Source organism: Dendrobium catenatum, unplaced genomic scaffold (assembly GCF_001605985.2).
Source record: "Dendrobium catenatum unplaced genomic scaffold, ASM160598v2 original_scaffold_43371, whole genome shotgun sequence".
Lineage (NCBI taxonomy): Eukaryota > Viridiplantae > Streptophyta > Magnoliopsida > Asparagales > Orchidaceae > Dendrobium > Dendrobium catenatum.
Genome location: NW_021361827.1, coordinates 63664 through 86717, shown reverse-complemented (window position 1 = coordinate 86717; position 23054 = coordinate 63664). Strand labels below are relative to the sequence as shown.

The 23054-nt window shown below is 34.1% G+C and overlaps 1 protein-coding gene across 1 annotated transcript; it reads right to left on the bottom strand.

The window, feature by feature from the left end:
- Positions 1-591: 591 nt before the first annotated feature.
- On the bottom strand, positions 592-21081 carry LOC110092078 (protein RRP6-like 3). Its single transcript, XM_020816437.2, has 6 exons — positions 20426-21081; positions 20289-20327; positions 11089-11600; positions 10505-11003; positions 3819-4414; positions 592-996 (listed from the first exon to the last, which is right to left on the bottom strand). The coding sequence occupies exons 1-6, from the start codon at positions 20549-20551 to the stop codon at positions 912-914; spliced, it is 1857 nt and encodes a 618-aa protein (XP_020672096.2). The 5' UTR covers positions 20552-21081; the 3' UTR covers positions 592-911.
- Positions 21082-23054: the final 1973 nt, after the last annotated feature.

Genomic DNA, 23054 nt, shown 5'->3' with positions numbered 1-23054 from the left:
AATCACTATTAATATTTTAAATAATTACTTTTTCCGTATTTTAAAATACTTTGAGATGAAGTTTTTATTTAAAAGCATTAAATACGTGCAACATTTAAGGCATTAAAACATATAAAATATTTTCAGGCTGCAGTTTTCATTTCAAGGCATTATACAGCTGCAGTTTTCATTTCAAAGCTGCAGCTTCCGCCTGGAACATCAATTCTCGCCTTTGCAGTTTTCGTTCTTATTCAGCCATGTGTACATCTTTCTTGTCTTGGAATGAGCAGTGGGGCAGAAGACACGGTTGCGGAACGAACAGACGATGCGGAACATGTACATGACGCAGACCTATGTTAAGGCTTGCGAGCCGGCTCGAGCTTGTTCATAATGGAACGAGTTCGACTTCGCGTTCGAGTTTGAGCTGGCGTTCTGACTGATGAGCCAAACTTCATAACATCATTACTCGACTCGTTTACACCCCTAATTATATCTAACGAGTCCACAATGCACACTTGAAGGAAAAATGAACTGATATTTACCATTACCTAATAGGCAAATATTACTTGGAAATATTTCATCTCACATTCTATCTTTCATCTACATCTACAATGTAATCTGAACACTGAACTCTTTTGATTCTAACGAAGTACGTAACATAACGAAACCAAGATGTGCATTCTCAGGACCTTGAATTGTGCAATTGTTGCAGCTCATAAATTCAATGACTCCCTTCCCACCTCACAAATTGTCAGAACTGGTTAACTTTCAGAGAATGCAAAATACATAATAGTATAATATTTTGAACTTCTCCCTGAACTGCATAAGCATGTACTCAATGCTTGATAAACAGGCATTAGAACAACCTAATGATACAAAAATGTAACGAGGTTCTATCAAACGATCAATTTTCTCTATAAAACAATCGGAATTCACAAAGCCAGTTGTTTGGTTTCAGGGTGCAGCATTTTCTTTGCAGGGTTGTAAACGCTGAACTCGCCAAAATCCCGCCTTCCACTGCGATAATGTAGTTCGTTAGCTCAAGGAAATCATGACGAATAGATAGAACAAAATAGCCCTAATGAAAGTTTAATGTTTAGCAAAATAAGCTAAGCTAATCTGTGCTGTAATGCTGAATTGAAAAACTAAGAGAAATAAATTGAACTTATAATGGGGCTCATCTGTACACAGGGGCGGACCCCAACCTTAATTTAGCGACTAATTTATAAGTAAATGTTAGTGTTGCCTCAAATTTGGCTTGACCCTTTGCTACAACAAAATGAGTCAATAGTGACAAAAAATAGAGAAAAAGGAAATAGTCGCTAAATATGATTAATCATTCAATTTCTACAAAATGTATGTTGAAGTTGCCTTGAATTTGGCTCGACCCCAATTTGTCCATATCCTTAATTGTCGTATGCTTTGCAGATATGTCGGGGGTCCAAGGGGGCAGCTCCCCCTAGAACAAATTTTGGTTATAAGGATATTTTTGGAATTCAAATTAATAAATAAAATGATGAATTCTCTTTATATTTGGTTCATCATTTCCTAACAGTTACACCTCCGAGTTTAAGGAGGATCCGCCCATGTCTGTACATACTAGAGGTGTATTTTTAAGAAAGAATGAAAAGTAAAAATATATTTTGTTTATAAAAAATGAAAAAGAAATCATTCGTATAGTCGAACAAAGTAAACAATTACAGCCACAACAGAACATCACCCTAAGGCATACCTAGAAAAATTATAGACACTAAAACTTGTGTATACTAAACATGTTGAGAAATTCTCTGCTATAAAAATAAACTTTTTCGTTCAAATCAACATCAGATTAGACAAAGGATAGGCAAATCTTTATTTTTCCCCCTTAATTATAATTTATAATAATATCGCCTACCATAGGAATAACAACACAAGTATTTTTATTATCTTAGTGCCATGAATCTTGTCGACTCTGCTTATATTAGGAGCATTTCTAGTTTTCTCGACTTGCTTGAGCACAGATGAAACATATTGAAAGCACGATGCACCTTATTTGATTGGCCTTCACAAGCAATCGACGCACTCAAGCATGCTATAAGTGATTAAAGAACAAAAAAGATCCATCCACAAAAAAAAAAAAAAAAGTCATATGGCCCAAAATGTGGAGGAACAGTAGAATATCTTCGTTAAAAATTACATTAATATTAAAGAATAAATTATTTCATGCTAGAAAGATCCACAATAGAAGCAACTTTTAAATTAAGACAAATGATGAAATACCACACAATTTTATTTGGTGTGCATTAAGGAAAAATATGCATGTCAAAGGCATATTGAAATCATTAAGAAATATGTACGATTTCTTGACTAATTAATAGTTGTTGAATGATCTAAGTATTTTTAATTATGACAGAATTACATCAAAGATAACCATTAAGTTCATATATTTTTGTATTAATATTGAAACTGCTTACAAAAAACATTAAAGTGAGGTGCCTATGGTGCATACATTTTGTAGACAATATAATTCTAATTAGTGAGTCATATATTAAAATAAGAGTAAAATTAAAATAACGAAAAAAAAAAAATATTTAGAATATAAAGAGCTAAAAAATAGTAGAACAAAGACTGCATAAATGATGCAAATTTAACGTACGTGATATTAACCATTACCATTCAATATCACAAAAAAATAAAAAACACTTTCCATAGATTTAAGTATCATGGATCTATTATCCAAAACAATATAATAAAAATTCTGAAGTTAAAATGAGTGATTAAAAGAGAAAAAATTATCAAGAGTATTATTTAATAAGAGAATGTATAAAGATATAAAAAATTTATAAAAGTACAATTACGATGACTATTTTGCATGGATTTGAATAATAGGTGGTTAAAAGTTATCAATAATAACATCGAAAACGAAAAAAATGAGAATATTAAGATGGATGTGTGGAGAAACTATGAAAGACAAACTAAGAAATGATTATATTAACGATATGGAAGATTTGATATTTATTGAAGATAAGGTACCCAAAATATACTTATGTGGCTAAATTTGTACAACAAATGATAAAAATGCACACCTTTAGACAGTGGAAGAAATTAATGCCAAATGATTGGGAAGCAAAAAAGCAAATTCCAAAAATAATATGAATAGAAGTTATTTAAAAAAGATTTGACTATCATAAGTTTAACACCTCAAGTAACACTCATCACGAACGGATACAAAAAAAGGGATACATAAAACAAACCCCAAACACTTGGGATTAGGCTGATGATGTCGCTAATGATGATGATTTTAACGTAAATACTATCATAACTAGCTGAACCCATTAAAGTCTGAACAAACTTATAAACTAATCTGGTTCTAGAGTTTCAGCGCTAGCTTCAGTACCGCAAAATCTCAGATCATGAACTGATGCAATTGTTATATGACAACTTAATTGACCTATCTGATTGAGATGTCTTTTGCACCGAGCAAGACAAATTTATTTGCATGCTGGATTATAATTATGCAATGACAGTGAGAGTAATCTAACGAATATCATGACGACTTCTGATTAAAATTTTAGAATGATTTTATCAAGGATAACCATTTTTCTCTGATGAAAGATGCAGATTGTATCATTTATATTTCAGCAATAAGAAATACAAAAGATTATGCCTTTCATTTAAAAAGCCTAAGGAAAAATTGAGCGCAAAATATATGTGCCCTCTAAACCAAACCACTCAACAATCCCAAGAACAAGAAGGGGAAACAAAGGAGCTAAAATGTGAGCAAAATGCAAGACAGGAGCACAAATATTATCGTATTCAAAGAGACAAAAGAGAAAGATTTGTAGTTCATTATTTTTTACCTGTGCATTATATCCCAACCAGGAGGAAGAAAACGAGGATTAACTCCTTCCACAAAGACCTGCCTCCACTTTTGACAAAATTGACTGATACCATCTTCACCATGATCTCTGAGTAATCTCTCCACAACTTCTTTTCCATGATGTCCATGACCTAGCAATGATAGTCTATTGGCACGTCTAGATGAATAACCTTGATCCAACATGTAACTTTGATAAGATTCATCCGTTTGTTGTACTGGAATGCCATTTCCATTGCTCTCATTGGAAACACAAACATCTCTTTCATCAATCCGTGTGGCACTTTCAGTAGAATTTTGTTCATCATCTAATGAGATCCCTTGGATGAAACAATTGGATATGTTTCTTGGCTCAAGATTGCATTCCATGATACATTCATCTTCTAATTTTTCGTCCTCTTCATCCTCGTCTTGTAGAGATGAGTTATTTCCTTGAGAACCACACGCTTTATTACGCCTAAAAGACAACCCTCTTTTCTTCTCGAGACGTTTTCTTTCATGAGGACTCATACCAACAAGTAAAGCTGTTTCTAGATCTTCTGGAAGTACTTCCCTTCCCCCAAAGTATGTCTTAACTATCTGTTAAATAAATGTTAACAAAAAATATATGTAAGTAAAAATATTATAATCTGCAGCTAATCCAGGGGATAAGAAAGCAATATTTATTAGTTTGAGACTTGAAACATGATCAGTAACTGCTATTGAAGGATACAGAAAGCACTGCTGAATACTGTCATCTTAATAGGCCAACCATTTTAAAACTTCTTATTCCTTCAATTTATTTTGATGAAGAAAGTAATTACAAAGTTTACATAGAATCAAGTATTCAACCGGATAAGTCTAACAGTTGAGAATAGACTCAAACAAACCCTAAAGACCTTTTGATACCATGTCATACTACAATCTTTACAACTATGAAATAACTAAAGTAGGAAAAATACTTCCCCTCCGTTACTGAACTACATAATAGATAAAATGTAAATGGTTAAATATGGTGGAATTCAACACTAAACGGGAAGATAAATGATGAGGACATCGAAGATCAACGGCTACGATCGTGTCTATTTATTTTCATGTATTTTATTTGTTATTTGTACTTTTCCATTTATATCCTCACTTGAGGGCTTTGTTTTATGTTTGCCCTAGGGGCAATTGTGTCTTTTTATTTTCCCTCATGTATTTGGCTATTTAAGCCCTCCCCTTCCTCTTGGAAAGGATAATGATTGATAATGAAAAGTTTTATGTTCTTGTTGATCTATTAGTGAGTTCACGTGATCTCTTAGTGAGTTCACGAGAGGAGAAGCCCGAGGAGGGTGATTTGCAATACTCGTCAATCTTTGGAAGAGTCCGAGGTTCGCGGTTCTTACGATCTCTGTGTGAGTTCATTAGTTATCTCTACCTTTCTCGTATATTCTTGTTCATCTCCTTTCTCCCCTTTTCAAGCAACATTCTTCTTCTCCACCACAATCTCCCGCAAGCAACGACCAATAGTTGAAAGGAGCCAAACCTCTCACTAACGTCGCCATCATTGGAGCCCCTACCCGCCGCCCACCCTAGTTCCGCCGGCCTCTTCCCTCTCCACCACTTCCCCATATCCCCATTCCCTAGTTCTCATTGGAATTTGAATTTCAAAATTCAAATTCTTTCCAAATCTGGAAATTCCAATTATGGAAATTTTTTTGAATGAATTCAAATTATAAATTAAATTAATTTGGATTTATTTAAAATTTTCCTAATCATCATTCATGTTTGGAAACCTCTCTCCCTCTCTCTCTAACTCCCTCTCTCTCTCTCCATACCGCCGGCCCCCTCATTAGGCTCCCCATTGATTGCCATCAATGCACCTCCTCCAAATTTTGAAATCTGAAATTGATTTCAATTAAACCCCCTCCCATCCCAATTAAAACTGAAATCTATTTCAGTTTTCCTACAAAAATCTCTCACCCTTCTCTCTCCACTTTGCCACCTAAGCAACAATTAAACCCCTCATAAATCCCTTAATGACCGCCGGCCCCATTTACTCCCTTAATTGTGTTAATTTGAAATTCAAATTAACAATTCCCCTTAATGAAAATCTAAAATTAAAATACAGATTTTCCCTCTCATCTCTTTTCCCCCTCACCCAATTAACTCCTTAATTAAATCCAATTAATTCCTATTGGGTTTGAATTGATCCCATCGGTCTACAGCAGCTGTCCAAGCTTTCCTAAGCAATTGTAGGTGGCTGGCCAGAATTTTTTAAGTACCAAAGTTGCTATCTAGCAATCTTGGCAATCTCCTATTGCTGTCCCGCAGTCTCTAAATTCCAGATTGCTGTCCAGCTGCATCCAGAAAGCTCGTGGTGGCTGTCTACTTCCTCTCAAATAACCAAATGATCACCGGAGCTTTGTAATTCCTATTTCTTTGGTCATCCTTGCATCATTGAAGCAGTAACGGCAGGAATGTACCAACCATGGTGGATTTCAATGGTCTTCTTCCTCCTTGCAAGGCGTGACTTCCTGTGTGCTCCAGTGTTCTTATGCAAAGTGCCTGATTTTACTGCTTTGTCAATTGCTGCCTAAGCCTCCTTTGACGGGAAAAACTGCTGTCCCATTGCTTTAAGTTGCTGTCAAACTGCTGTTAGAAGTATTTTAAAGGCCAAAAAGGGGTTTTCAATCATCAATTGCTGCAGCCTACACATCTCCAGTTGCTGTCCAATCATTTTGGTGGCCATCTTTTGCTGTCATGCTGACCAAGGAGTCAATGATCACCTTCCTAAATGTGTCCAAGCCATGACAATGCTAGTTGCTCTTCATCCAGTGCCTTGGTGATCAAACAGGGAGCTTCGCAATCTCTCGTCTTTGGGTAAACTCTTTCCCCGACTCTTTTATCTTCAAAGTGCTTCTCAATTGTGGTCTAGTAAATTCATGACAATCATGTTAATGCTTCTCCGCTAAAAGCCTAGTAATAAGAAGAGTTGGGTAAGGGATCTTTCATAGACTAATCTTATTGTTAGTATTGTAATCTATTGTTGGAACTATCCATGTATGCAATGTTGGATTAAGCTGGCTATCTTTTGAACTTAACTTCTATGCATGTGAGTTAACCTAAACTAGGCACCACTCTAATGTTTATCTTATCGTTCAATTCCGCATAAGATCTTGCTTATTATTGCCTCTAAATCTAAACGTGCAAACTTCTTTAAGCAAATCACTTTCGCATGGATTGTATCACATCAATAAAACTTTAGTAGGTTGTTTATCAAATCAAATTTTAAAATTAAAATTTATTCTCAGTTGATTTGAAAAAAAAGTACTCTTTGCGATTAATTGTGTAAACAACGCATTCAGATGCAATAATTGCAGCGGCAAAAAAATAATAATTGTAGTGTCTCTGTGCAATGCTCTTAATCGCAAGCAACTGCTCCCACAAATAAGGTGCTGATAATCATGTGTACAAATACCAGCATACGCAAAGCCAACAAAAATGAGCGGGCGCGGGCTTTCTTTCTCCCAACCCATCCCCTCTTTCTGATTTGGGATTCCTTCTAGAACTTAATCTAAGAAGAATTCGTAGCATGCCGGACAATGACTTGTTTTTAGTAGAGTATCAACATCATCAAGACATATTTGCTACTGTATCTAACTCCATTCAACTCAAGCTTAACTCCTGCATTTACTTGGACCACCCTTTTCCACCCATGCAAAATAACATTATCGATAAACAGACATGGAGATATTTGTACTGATCCATGAAGCTCTCAATAATATTTGTAAAAGTAGCATTGTACAAATTAGCATGTATCAATTGAGTGGACTTAATTGCAAAAAGTGAAATTTAGAATTTCCAAATAAGGAGGGGCAGCAAGAAGAGACGAGAGAGAAAATTAGTTAGAGAAATCAAGGAAACTAATCTAATCCCTCTACAAAATTAGTCACCTTACTATATAGGTTGATAATCTTTTAATAAGGAAATCTAAGAGTGAGTTAGCTATTTTTAAGAGGCAATTCTTTTCTTCTAATTTGTTTTGAATTTGAATACATGCTTCTAAATATTTCTTTGATCTCTATAAACAGAGATCAAGTTTGTAATTTGATATCGATCTTTTATTGAATGAAGATTGCTTCCTAGTCGCCTAAAACTTCACCTCATCCAGTACCTCTTAACCCTCTCTTTTACTTTTTGTTTTTCTATTCCAAATCAGAAGAGCTGCTGATGCCCCTCTTACTATTTGCTTACAATAGTAGCAAGCTGCCTGCAGCCCATTACATCCAATTGATGCCTCTGCAGTCGCTAGTCTTTAACATTCAGAAAGGGATGCCAGTACAATCGTTGCCCTTTCATCCTCGTGTATCCATAATAATGAAATTTCACGCTGTTTTAGTCATATAAAAGCCAAGGAAATTCTCATTATCCCTTCTATAAGAATCTAATTACCTCATTCTAGATACTTATAAAATTCATAACCCTTTCACAACCCAATCCTAGACCATATACTCCTTCGCCCTAGCCCCCATTGATATTTTGTTTTACATAAACCAAACCACAGGTTTGGCAGTTCAAATTCAAAATACAGGAAGAGAAATAAACCAGAAATGGGTGAAGAAACAGAGGTTTGCATTAATCAGCTTTAAAGCTTATATCTTTCTTCTAAAATTCAATCCCATTAAAAAAATATAATAAATTAGTTAGACTCTTTATTTTTCTCAAAATTTCCATCTCCATCTTTTTTTTTGGTAATCACTCTATTGAAAATTTCTGGAAAAAAAAACATAAAATTATGCTAATATTGCAAAAGAAGTAGAAGTGCTAATTCCAATCTCATAAGAAGCATTAAGGTTCACAATATAGGCACTACAATGTGATCATAATAAAATATACTTATATAGTAATAGCATGCATTATACAGCAATATGCATAGAAAATGATCCACAATTAATGATGCACCGACACACCTTTATAAGAGGGAATACAGTGTTGGACACATGTTGGACAAGAACACGCCATCGACATGGCAGAACCATGTCAGATTAATATAATATTTAAATTAAAACAAATACGCATGTTGAACATGCATGTCGAACAAGCATGTCATAATATTTGATAAAAATTTTATTTAAATATAAAATTTTTAAAATTCTGATATTCATTAAATCAAATAAAACAAGTAACTGATCCCGTATTTCACATGTTGGTCGCGCGCCCATATGCTCTAGGGTTTTCACTTTTCACGGCCAATCTTCCTCATCTTCTTCGTTTAGGCGAGCCAACCGAGCGAGCAACTATTCGATTGAAGCCCAATACATCCGATTGAAGCAGTTCCCTCATCCTCTTCGTCATTTGTTCGTCTTCATCTTCGTCCCACTTTATATGGAAGGCAATAAACAGATATGGGATATTCCTGGAGATAAGTTTGAGTCCCTTGATGATATGAGAATATTAGAGATTGCAAATCTTTCTCTTGATGAACTAGAGTTGAAAATAATGATATTCAATGTGATGATATTGAAAGCCAAAGACAAAGCCCTGAAGTTAATCATATTATTCCTTTTAATGAGTAGTAGAAGCTTGATGTTCTACTAAATAATTTTTTCTTATATTTTTGTGTTGTACCATATATTTTTATATTATAAGCTAGACAAATAATTATGATATTGATTTATTATTATTTGTCATTTCTAATATGATGCTATATTAATTTCTATATACTATTTAAAAATTGCAATGTTGTGTCCGCGCCATACTCGTGTTCTATATTTTCAATGATAGTCATGTCCCGTGTCTATGACGTGTCCGTGTCGCCGTGTTCGTGTCAGTGCATCATATGTCCATAATAAATAGTTAGGCAGCGTGCATTAATGATAATGACATCCCTGTCCCCATAATGGCTCATACATTTGTACCCGGAGATTAAAATGTCAATGATTGTAGGGACAACTGGCATTTACCTATATAAATGATGTCAATTCTTTAGTTTCTATATTGAAAGGAATAACAAATCTTAGATGTAAGTGCCAAAATGCATGAGCACCATTAGATACACTAGGTTAGTAAAACCTGATGAGACATTCGGATAAAAACATAAAATTTAGTAACACTTACCATATGATCGGAATTAGGTCTCGTCGCATGATAAATATGTGTTAAGTGTTAAGATCATAAAACCATATATCATAACAATAAAAATACAGCGAAAAACCTGGTATATGTGTATATGATAAATGGCTTCTACAGGATGAGTACTATTTATTGAACTCTATTTGCATTCTTGCTGACTATATTTTAATTACTAGGATTTTTTTTCTTTTTTTTTAATTATTACTAGGATATATGTGTATACTTGTACGTCCATTAAGATCAGAAAACCAGTTTTTCATATACTTTAAAGTTAATAGTTAAATGATGAATGATATTTTAATTCTAGTACCAAAGCTTAGACCTTCATGTAAAAAATAACATATAAATTTAGGATAGCATGAGTGAAAAGGTAAATGGCATTACATTTCTCCAATGTTTTCTATTACATTGATACTCTATGAGGAAATGTTTTTCCAATAAACATTTAACCACTCAAAAAAGAATAGAGTAGATCAAATATTTAATAATAAATTACTCTTTACTCAAAAAGACAATAAATCCTACAATAAAATATAAGTATTCTAAAATTGTAAATATAATGAATTTTCAAACCTGCATAAGCTCATCTTGCCTTTTTAATGGCATATGGGATCCATGGCGGAGAAGTGCCATGGCTGCAGTTCTCAGCTGCAAAGGGGTAACACCTTTCTCATCATCTCCTCCATCAGACCATTGTTTCACCATAATGGTGTTGCTTTCTCCTGAATCAGCAATCTTTTCCACAAAAAGTGGGATCTCAAATTCTTTTGCTATCTTCTTTTTGTGCTTCTCAGCAGCAGCATGAGCTTTTTCATGGCAGTCAACACAAAGAAGAACAATATCATGTGAACGATGGCTTTTCAAATGCTCCGGAAAATGCATTCGATAGCAAGATGGTATGATACGGTAGCGAAGGTAGTGATTTTTTTCGCCACATCCAACACATATGTTCTTCTTGCTCTGAATATAGAATTCATTACCCTCATCTTCTGGGCGGCCTTTAGGCTCAAAACAAAGCATTATTGCAGGAGGATCCTTTTCCACAATCTTTGCTAAATCACGTCTAAGGTACCTAAAACATTCAAATAATAATAATAAAAAAAAAACATAACTAAGTGCTTTGATAACTTCTGAGTAAAGATTGAGGGACTACAGACCAATCCAGCTTTCGGCGATCACAATAACAAAGGAGTCGTCCATCATTAGCATATATCCTGCAATTATGGTAAACTGGAGATTTGCAAGAGAACTTCTGAACAAAAAGCTCACGGGATGACTTTCTGCCAGCTGTTGCAGTGGATTTTCCTCCATTTTTCCAGGAGAAAGGTGTTGCACTTGGTTTCAAAGTGATCTCAGATAAAAGAGCATAGTTATAAATTGATAGACGGCAGCAGCCAGTCCTATCCAAGTGCTTCTGTTGATGTCTCTTAAGCACATCACTAATGTCTGCATCGTAATATTGAAGGAGCAACCTAAGTTCATCCACATGGTTTCTAATAATTGGTGATGGAGATGAAAGAGATGGATGGCTAGTTTGAGAACCATAACAGAAATCAGCTTCTTTTATAACTTCAAATATATTTTCCAAGCTCGTTGGAATATTTATAGATAATTTGACAATTGCATGATCTGACAAAACATAACGTAAACTTTCATCATGGATTCGTGCCTGAAGTTCAAGAGGACAAAAGTTTCATTGATGTTGATGAAACAAAATGGATAAACAACAACAAGATTGTTAGAAATTCAAGGTTTTAAGTAGGTTAGAAGAAATGAGCTTATCAAACAAATAGTGCCATACACATTGAGCATCTGGTGAAACAGGAAGGTGAAAATAAGAAAAACTGAAAAGATGGATACACAAAAATACATTCACATGATTTTCCCTTGAAGCATTGTTACAAAGCAATGATTTTATAGGCTAACGTTACGACAAACCTATAATTTTGTTAGTAAAACATTCTTTTATATGAAAAATGATAAAAATACCAAACCAAAATAACATGCTGTCAGATTCACTGAAACAATAATAATAATAAATTAGTTTCAGCAACATCATATGTTAATGAAGAAAGAGAACAATTCTATGTATACAGAAGAACCAACACTTATGCAACAAGTCAAACATGATACACTGGTAGAAATAAGAGAAAAATAATTCAATTTATTTCTAAATGTAGCATTTTCAATTTCTAAAGCATGGATCTTAGAATATAAACATTTTAGTCATGATGATGTAGAAGATAATGCACTTGACAATAAATCATTTAAGCTAGCATACTTATCTTCTAAATTCCTAATTATTTCGTTAAAATTTGATTACAAAATATGAAAAGTACTAGATGAATTTGAAAATATTCAATTCATTTGTCAATCTAGCTACATCCTTCTCCCAAGATAAAATGTTATCATGAGATCTTTTTATATCGATTAATGGTGAATCATTTTACATTGCTGAAGCACTAAGCAATTTCTTCAAAGATTGTTTCCTTTTTACTAGCAAAAAAAATTTTCCTTCAATTTTCAATGTCAATAATTAGTTCATCGAAAGCATTGGATAATTTTTCATAAGAACACTTAACATTAAGAGTTCTCAAAATGAGCTCATTTAAATGACTGAAATAAAGCAGACTGAGAGTTCCCTATATAGTTTATTGGAGAACGAATAAGTATATGTGAGTTTCGGAAATGCAAATCATGGTGAATGAAATAATAGTAATGATTGATGATCCAACTAATGAACACTAGGATGAGGATCTTAGGAAAAATGGAAGACTCACTATGTTAATACAACTATGATAATAAAATGATATGAAATAAAAGATAGCCTAACAAACAATGACACGAAGTATTTCATGTTTGTGATGAAAATGATGAATGACCTATATACATGATATCAAGCATTGTTGCATTATGCATAAACTTATAATCATGCATAAGATGCAATGGCATGCTTTATATGATATGATTATGAAGACATGAATCATATGATATTAAGTACATGACAAGCATGCATATTGTATCTCTTTTCATCTACTAAACTCTTTGATTGGTTTTGTGTAACCTATTGGGCCTATTGGGCTTCTTACACTCACCGTAGTTTCATCTATCTTTGTTAATGATTTTAGATAAAGGCAAGGAGGATGTGGAATAAAAATGATATAAATATGAATATTTTAAATAGATGAGTGATATTTACTCTTTGACGACAATAATAACATAATAACATATGATAATGATGTTATAACTTTATAACTACTGTAAATGAAAAAAATAATGGTTTCACTATATAAATGTTCTATTGGATTTTAGTGTGACTCTGAATATTAAAAAATGATCCTAGCTTTAAGGAAAGAGAATGTTTATGTTCAATATTTTCCTCACATTGTAGTGCAATGATTCGAGCTGGAGTGAGAAACAATAACTCATCTCTTGCTTCTCAATTCCATGACATGAATGCAATATTTTGGTTACTTCTCTCCGTTCTTCCACCATAAGTTCACATGGACTTTATGAAGGAGTTATTTCTTTTCATCTTACCAACAAAAAGTAACTTTTTTATGCATTATAAATCGCTTTGATCAAGGCATCCCTTATTGGCTTCACTCCACTAATAGTGTTTTCTCGATTATTTTTCTGCTCATTTCTAATGGGTGGCGTTCGTATTCAAGCTCACTCTAGATTTTGGAATTATATGCTTCTTGATTGAATTGAAAAGCATAGGATACCCTTTAAGTAGGTGGAAATTCCTAGAGGAAGAAGAAGAGGAAAAAGAGAACAAGATGAAGGGAGAAAACAAAATTTAATTTCCATAATCTTAATTACAGCAAGGAGGTTTATTTATAGGAATGTACAAGTGAATAGAAAGGGGCCAGCTGTCAAAAAATTAACAAACCAATTTACAAAAATAATACGGATGTTATGGGTTTAATTCCAATAAAAACCATGGGTTGGTTCAGTCTTTACATCGCTTTCTAAACCGGGTACACTATAAGCTTTGAATTATTATCTTGAGCTTGTTCTTCTGATTTGTGGATCCAATATTCTCCCTATTTTTATATTGTATTTGCATCCAAAGGAATGTATTGATGCTTTGTGATAAACCGGTTTGGGGGCCGGTTCAACCGAACCGGCCACCCGCCTCCTTTTAATAGCCGCGACCCCGAGCGGGGTTGGTTTCGCGAACAGAACAGGGAAACGAAGAGGGCGGACGACCTCGGGCCGGGTCGTGACATGCTTAACACTCCCATTGCCATAAAAACTAACCTTAACCTCAAGGTTAAGGGATGAAAAAGAAGAGGAGAGAGTACATGAAATTCTCCCAAGTGGTGTCATCGGGAGTAGAAAACGTCCATTGTACAAGCACCTGTTTAAGAGGTTGTCTATGTATGGTTATAATGCGGGGTAATGAGTATTCCATGAGGTAGGCAGTAGGCTTAGTGGTTGGTTGTTATGGCTAAGAAGAGGAAGAGGTGTAATGGTAGTGGGAGGTGTCACACCCCATTTAGACCCCTTACAGTCTTCATGGAGTATAATAGAGAAAGAAGAATCTGAATAAATATATTTCTTACTAAAACCCATTCTGAATTACTATAACTATTTAGTTTGAACAGTTTATCCACAATATTCATACTTAATTGGAAGCATATTCAATATATCACATAAAAGTTATAGAGCTTTAATAAACTTTTCAAATAAAACTTACATATCAAAAGTCTTACTGAATTGACTTTTATGTACACTAACATTTATGTACATGCAATGCAATCACTCTCCCGCTTAAAGACCTGCTAGCTCCTTACACTTCAAACCACATGCAAAATAGGCAAAAATCAGCGAATTAAGTGATACTCGCATCTGCAAGGTGTGTCACTTAAAGGGTTAAACGACCTCCGATTGCCAAATGGATTGCGCCGTTGCAATCAGGACATCGAGTTCGCCAAAGAGGGGACCCTTCTCAATAAAATCAAATGAGATCGGTCCAAAGTGAAGACCGACACCTAAAACTGACGCGCGATGTCTCACCCAAATGATGTCTGATATCAAAACGGATTTCACCGTTGCGTCCGGAACATCGTCGACATCCAAAATAACTGTAAACATGTTCAATTGGGGTTGTCCAAGGCGCCGACGACAAGAATCCCAAAGCAATGACACGCAAACCAAGGAAATTGACGTCCAACATTGCCCAAACAACATCAGATCTCAGAATGGACTTCGCCGTTGCGTTCAGAACGCTGCCAATACCAAAAAGTGATGACCAATTTGATCAATTAAATCCGCACAATAAGATCAGCATGCATCTCAAGACAACGCGCACAAACTGAGAAAATTGACACGCGACTTGACCTTGTCAAAACGACGTCCAATCGCAAAACAGACTTCGTTGTTACGTTCAAAAAGTCGTCAATACTCAAAATTGACTATAGATTTATCCAATGAAGCTCACGCGGCGAAATCGGAGCCATGTCGGGATGAAATGCGCGGATTTGAATCAATACGCCGACGCAGGATTTCGAAGTATAGAGATTCCAAATCCATCCAACTGTAATAATAATAATAATATAATTTTACAATTAGTATAATTATTAAATTTTGAAATAAAATTAACTCAAATCATAATTAATGCAAACCTCGAACATCAATATCTAAATCCCACAAGTCCCGCTGATGATGTTCTCTGAAATCTCGTCCGGTAAATCACTGGCTTTGGTCGAAACCTCCGCTCGTCGTTAAAACACAAGAGAGACTACAACCTTCGATTGATTACACGAAGCCACACTTCAACTCTCTGCCGATTTCCACACTTGTGAACAACCCTTCCCTATCCTTCCCTATCCGTCCGTCCCTCTTCCAATCTGACCAATGTCCATATCCAGCAATTGAGCAAGCAGCCGCAATCCCTTCGTCTCTGTCTCACGCCAACTCCCTCTATAACCTCCAACACCACTTCAGGCATGTCCGTCCACACCTACTAACTGATCAGCCTCTTCAACCTGGATCCGTCCATTTCAACCGCTTGGATATCTTCCCATTTTTCTCTTCTCACATCGATTTGATCGAAATTTGATCCGAGTATTTTCAGGAAAGCTTTCCCGTGGAGAATCCTGCCAGAGAGAGAGCGCAATAATCATAGTGGTGGCACCTTCGATATGTAATCATGAATACCTAGTATGATTCTCTGTTTAAGCTTTTGCTTACTGGAGACTCTGGTGTTGGCAAATCATGCATCCTTCTAAGATTTGCTGATGATTCATATTTTGAGAGTTATATTAGCACCATCGGAGTCGATTTTAAATACGCACGGTTGAGCAAGATGGAAAGACTATTAAGCTTCAGATTCATAACTTCCTGTACCTTACCTAGAGAAATCCACTTGGATTGCTTCGATAATATCTGGATTTGAAAGAATCAGAAAAAAAAAAGGTTGCAGCATTCAACAAAGAGAGAGAGATCCTTTTCAAGCAAAGAGATTCTGCTCTTCAAGAGGCACATCTATGGCGTTCTGAGCTTTGCAAAAGCTAGAGAACATGCTGTTCTCATGGAAGCAGTTGTGGTTAGAACTGATGAAAGGGCCAGGGTTTCACAGGCAGATGCAGAGGCTCGATTGAAAGATGCTGCTGAAAAAAGCATTGCTTGCTGCAAAAGAAAAAGAGGATCTTCTAGCATTTATGAATGCTTTGCAATCTCAAGTTCAAAGGTTTCTCAGGCAGATGTAGTGACCACCCTTTTCCTCATTTTACAAACGTTAGCGTGCTCTTATATGGTTATATTCACGCTCAGCAAGTTTCCAGAACTCTGCATGCTATTTCTAGTCTCATGAGTTAGAAAGATATAGGCAAGGTCTTTCTAAAATGTATTTGCATTAAAAAAAGAAGAAGAAGGGAAGAATGAAGTAAAATAAAGAACGAGGAAGCAAAAAACGAGGAAGCAAAAAAAAAAGGAAGAGAAAGGGAAATGAAAGAAAAAATGTGTGTATTCATGCATTTTTTTAAATCGTCGCTCGTTATCGCAAAGGTATAATCCCTCAATCCCTAAAACCCCAAAGTCCCATTTTCGGCGCTTGCAGCACAACAAGCAACCACCCATACACGTTTTTCTTAGTACAGTGAGAGGAAGCTCGCCGCGACGCTTGTGGCAAGGCGGGCGAGTCTTGTGCGCATTTTTCTTAGCACGACGGGATAAAATATAAGTACTTGTACGCGCCTCCGTGCTGTCGAGGAAATGACTGTATTTTCAAACAGGTAGCTTCGAAAACTCATAAACGCCTTTCTTGAGGTGGTGGGGATGAAGACTACGGCCACGGTGTCACCCGACACCGACCGTGCACGTCTTTCTTGATGTGGAGGGCAGGCTAAGACTCCTAGAAATTCCCCTAAACAAGGGGGATGCTGAGAGACTGTCGAAATTTGAACGATTAACAATAACCTGAAATTCAATCTGAATACGCACAAAGCTTAAATAATTACAGTCATCAAACAACAACAACAACAACATCAAGCCTTTATCCCACTACGTGGGGTCGGCTACATGAATCCTTTTTCTCCATTGTGTCCTATTAAAAGCCAAATTCTCGTTTAAATCTAATAAAGAAAGGTCATTCCTAAGCACTTATAATTACAGTCATCAAAATTATACTATTTTGTCTCATTTAATAAACTTTTACTTGTTCCGAAAAAAAAAAAAGATCAATTACTTCTCATCCTTTGTTTTGGTGCTCAACATCGAAAATATGGAAGTGTGAGAGCCTTTCTTTTCAAGCACATGATAGTTGTGCTGAAAATTATTTTGATTTGATTCATGGTGATATAGGGGGTATCACTGATATTATATCACAGGCATATTATAAATATTTTGTAACATTTATAGCAAGCAAACATTGATCTACTTTGTTCACAAAAGTATTGACCATCTTTTAAAGATTTATGGCTTATTTTAAGACTTAATTTTCATCCCGCATTAAAATCTGACTCTGGAGGTGAACATATATCAATTTCATGACCTTATTCAAAATAAGAAAACTTTTTCTCAAAATTTATGCTTTATACACCACAACAAAATGATGGTATTAATGTAAGAATTGCATCTTCTAGATGTTATCTTATTACTGGAATCTTCAGTTTCACCTAAACATTGGGTTGAAGCATTAGGCACGACATCCAAAATAACTCTTTTATTGACACTCCTTTTGAATTAAGCACAAAGTATTATCATAGGGAGGGAGATCTTCTTCTTAATCCCACTAGATTTAGACAATTGATAGGCAACTTAAACTACTTGACAATTACGATATTAGATATTTCCTTTGTAGTTAATAAGTCAATTGTACAAAATCTCCATCACTTAAATTTAATTGTTATTCGTTGAATTGTTCGATATCTTGTTAGGATACCTAGTGGTGGCTTAATCTTTCCATTTAGTTCTTCTATTCATTTTATGTGATATAATAATGTGAAATGGGAAAAGTGTCATATACTCGACACTCTATCACCAGTTGGAGTATGTTTCTTAGTGATTCTTTAATCTCATGAAAAAACAAAAAGCAGCCCCACGTGTCTAGATCATCTACTAAGTTTAAATACTACCCGATGTTTGCAGCATATTCCAAGATTATCCGACTTCATGAATTTCTATCTAAACTTAGCTTTCCTCAGAACAATTCCATTCCTCTATATGCGGATAATATCAGCGCCATCAAAATTGTTGCCAACTCAATTTATCATGAACGAATAATATATATTGGAGTTGACTATCACTCAATTCGATAAGCTTTGAACACATTATTTCTCTTCCTCATATCTCAATAAACCTTCAGACTGGAGACATTTCCCAAAGCAATGATGCGTGAAAGATACCAGTTTCTTGGGAGCAAATTGATACTTCTTAAAAAACTAACATCAATTTGAGGGGAGATCATTGTGACTACAATGAAGAAGGCATTTATTACCGTATAAATAATAGCATGCAAATTATGGTTAGGAATATATATATAATTAGTGGGATAAATTTGATTGAGCAAATCACTTAATCACAGTATTGAATGTAAGTTATTCTTTTATATACAATGAGTAAAACCTTCAAGACGAGAGCAAGTAATTTATACACAACGCTGCTTATCAGTTACTACCGTTCAATATCCACTCCCTCCCACTAGGGATCCACTTCTTTGTCCCCTATTCTTGTTTTGCTACCAAGCAAATTACCGTTTTTCCGTTTTTCCTATTTGGAATGAAATTTATGTATATGTCCAATTCCTGTATATGCACCATTGCACCTTTAAATTTTGTTGGCATTTCAATTAATGCACCATAGGAAGAATATGGTAGCTGTAGCCTTCTAATTATGGATCTGTAGCAGGTGAGGAAACTTGCACTTTTTATACAAGCAGAATTGGAGAGTTGTTTTTCTATTGTTTGGATAAAATTTTACATTATTTGATCATATATTGGAGGATTCTAGGAAGTTCTGTTTTTTTATCTTTTTTATTACAAATAAAAAGGCCGTAGGTATATTAAATTCATTCCATTATTTAATAAAATTCTAATTTTCTCTCGATACTTATGCGTACTACAAAATGTGAATTCTTCCCTCTTTTTGCAAGTCATGATGACAACTTCCGAGGGATGTTTCTCTTTGTATCAAAATGATGCCTAGATCTTCAAATTGGTTTTCTTTTGTCCTTTATATAAATTATTATGTGATTGATCTGTGTGCCTTATTGAGATCCTGTCAGGTTCCATGAGTACTAGTTCCATATTGAGGTGCTAATCTTACTTGTTGAGAAATTTTATATTTGGTCTCAAGTTTCTTGTAGAATTCAGAATATGAAATTTTTTATATGATCTTTTGAATGAATGAAATGTGTTTTTTCTCATACAAAAAATAGACTAATTTTATTCAAAATTAAAGCTAGAAACTATAAATTTTGCTCTTTTTGTGTTTCTTAACCCTCTTAGATTTGCATTAGTGAACCTTGTGAACATTCATGAATTCAACTTATGGTTAGAAAAGACTGCAGCACAACCTTACAGTCCATGACTATTATTTTAAAATTGGTTACTATACCCCACAAAAATGGCTTAGCACAAAACATCTTTACAATATTTGAAGTTAAATCGAACGCCCATCAAATCTGTAAATGTAAGGCCTTTAAAAATAATAACTTAATAGCTCCACGTGAAAACAAAATTTCGCATTACAACAAAAATAACAATGTATCTCATATTTAAATAGGAAGAGACGTGAAAAAAAAAAAAAAAAAATACAAATAGATTCAACAAGAAAGGGCATAACCATGCTTTCATTTGGAGAACTGAACCTTAACATGGGAAATAAACTTATAGATGAACTAACTCACCGCTAAATCTCTCCATGCACAGAGTTTCCAAACAAGGTCCTGAAATGAAATTAAAAAGAAAATTAAACACAAACAAGCTCATGAAAAGATGTATTAAAGTGCTCGTATCTTAAAACATTGGAGGTGTTTAAGAGGACCTTCGTTTGAGTAGTCTTCCATGTAGACACTCCTTCCTTGCTCCAGTTACGTGAAAGAATAGAAGCTGCAGCAGAAGCTCCAGGAGATAATTCAATCTCTTTTACATAAAGTTGCAGGCACACCATGTTTGACCGCCGACTGGCCTCCAAGAAAAAATTGAATTTGTCATCGGGACAAGCTGATGTATCTGATTAGATAGTGATATTTATCAAATAATCTGTAAATATCAAAAAGATTTTCCATTGCAATGGTTGTTTATACCAAAAAAGTATCATTTTTACCAGCTTACATAAATGTCTCCTAAACAGTTAGAATCCTTTTGCTTTTAATCACATCGTCCACATGAAAAAGCTTTAGACCCGAAAATTCAGGAACTACTTTCATTTCAAGGTCTGATCAAAGGATACTTGCTCAAGATAACAGATAAAAAAACAATATCATGATCAAGTGGATAAGCTCTCCACAGATAATCAGTAGTCAAATCATGATCGGACTTAAAAACTTAGTAAAATACTGATTGGTTCATTAGAAAAAAAAAATTGGTTACATTAGGTGTCACAACCCGGCCCGAAACTCGAATTAACGAGGCGGAAACAGATGGTCGGACTATTAATTTATTTCTTTTAAATACATAAACAGTTAACAACCAACATCTTACATAAAACTGAAGAGCTACTAACAAAATTACAAATTTGAACATATACATAAATAAGATTTGACCTATTTTTATTTGATCGACTTCTTCTGTACACATAATCCTCTCTTTCATGAATTCTATTTTTCAGAAGATTTACATAAAATTTAATTTGATAGTTTGAGTTTACATAGTAAACTCAGTAGATAATCATAACTTGCAATATAGCAGTTAATCATACATAAAACAATCATATTAATTTGACTGTCTTTTATAGTTAACATATAACATATATATCCTTATTACATATTTATTAAATAATGTATAACTTTTTTCATTTAGTACATTCATTTTTTATTTCTAATTATTCCTATTTTCTTTTATTTAACATAGGAGCACCAACTAAAATTTTGTACCAATGAAAGTACAACTATTATCATTTTCTTATTCTTTTTCATTTAACCATACATGAGTACGTTGCATCCCCAACCAATATCATAAGGGGGTGAAATCCTGTATTTACATGCATACACATTACATTTTCCTTCTATTGATACTTTGATTTATATATTATAATTTATTTAATCCTTTTCTCTTTTTTTTTCGTGTATATTTTTCTATATATATATATATATATATATATATTAATATCACATTACCACTTTAGTTTATTATTTCTCAATTTGATACATGACAAGGATATAAATAATATTCATATACCTACTTAATATAATGTCCAATAATTTCAATTAAACAAAAGAAAAGTGAAATTTCATAAAACAACATAATCCCTCACTTTTCTTTTCCTTAATTTGATTCATCTTGCAAAATGAACATAAATATATGCTATAATATTCATTAATTGCAATAACATGAAAAGGAAATATAAGTACTATAAAACAATCATAATTACCCACTTCAACTACATATGTTTTCAGATTCATCCAAATCGTCAATTCTATGAAATACTTCTAATACTCATCTCAGCTCAACTATGAAAATCTTTCACTGTTCCAATAACATTCATTTGCATTAATTAAATAGCTTTATAAGTTCAAGACAACATTGAATTTATTTGAATGACATCCTTAAGGGCAACTTCAAATGCATCAAACATTCATTTTTCATTTTCCAATTATTCATTTTCCCTTTTATTTAGCACAAGAGCATCGTCTAAAATTTTTTTATCAATGAATGTACAACCATTTCCTTTTCCATTCAACATGCACAAATGCATTGCATCCCCAGCAAATACCATAAATGAGTGAACTCCTATTTTTGCATACATGCGACTCTTCTTTCTTTTAATACTTTCATTTATCTATTATAATTTATTTAATTCTTTTCATTTTTTCATGCATATTATCCTATATATATATATATATATATATATATATATATATGTGTGTGTGTGTGTTTCTTTTATATATTTCTATATACACATAATTATATTAATATCACATTATGATGTGAAACGTATTAGCATGGATGATTAAATTAAGGAAGTTTGCATGCTTATATTTAGAGCACAATAATTAATAAGCTTTCTCTGATGATAAACGACAAAATAAAAATGATAAGGTGATAAAATAGCGTTAGTATAAACACATGCGAGAGGTTGAGATCATTAAATAGTCAAACTAAATCTTACTTGCATACATGAGTGGTTTCAACGAGAAATTCCAAACTAACAATAGATTTAGGCTATGAAAGATCTCTCACACACTCTTCTAATTACTAGGCTTTAGCGGTGAAGAGCTTAACATGAACCTTGTGAGTTAAAATATAACCACAATTGAAAATAAACTAGGAAAATAGGAAACTGGGGAAGAGTTCACCATCGTCAAAATTCTTAGATGAATTTGAGTAGCAAGGGAGAAGATCCGGAGTCCAGTGGCTGAATTTAAGAAGTCCTGCGTGTGGGCAGCAGTGTGGGATCTTCTGAGCAACCAATGAGAGCCTTCCGGATGGCGAATCAACACCAGAAAACTGCT

Coding starts and splice junctions, on each gene's coding strand:
- LOC110092078 (XM_020816437.2), bottom strand. CDS start 20,551: ATGGTGTGCCTGCAACTTTATGTAAAAGAGATTGAATTATCTCCTGGA. Junction 11,004..11,088: donor GATCGCCGAAAGCTGGATTG/GTCTGTAGTCCC, acceptor TGAATGTTTTAG/GTACCTTAGACGTGATTTAG. Junction 4,415..10,504: donor GGCAAGATGAGCTTATGCAG/GTTTGAAAATTC, acceptor TTTATTTAACAG/ATAGTTAAGACATACTTTGG.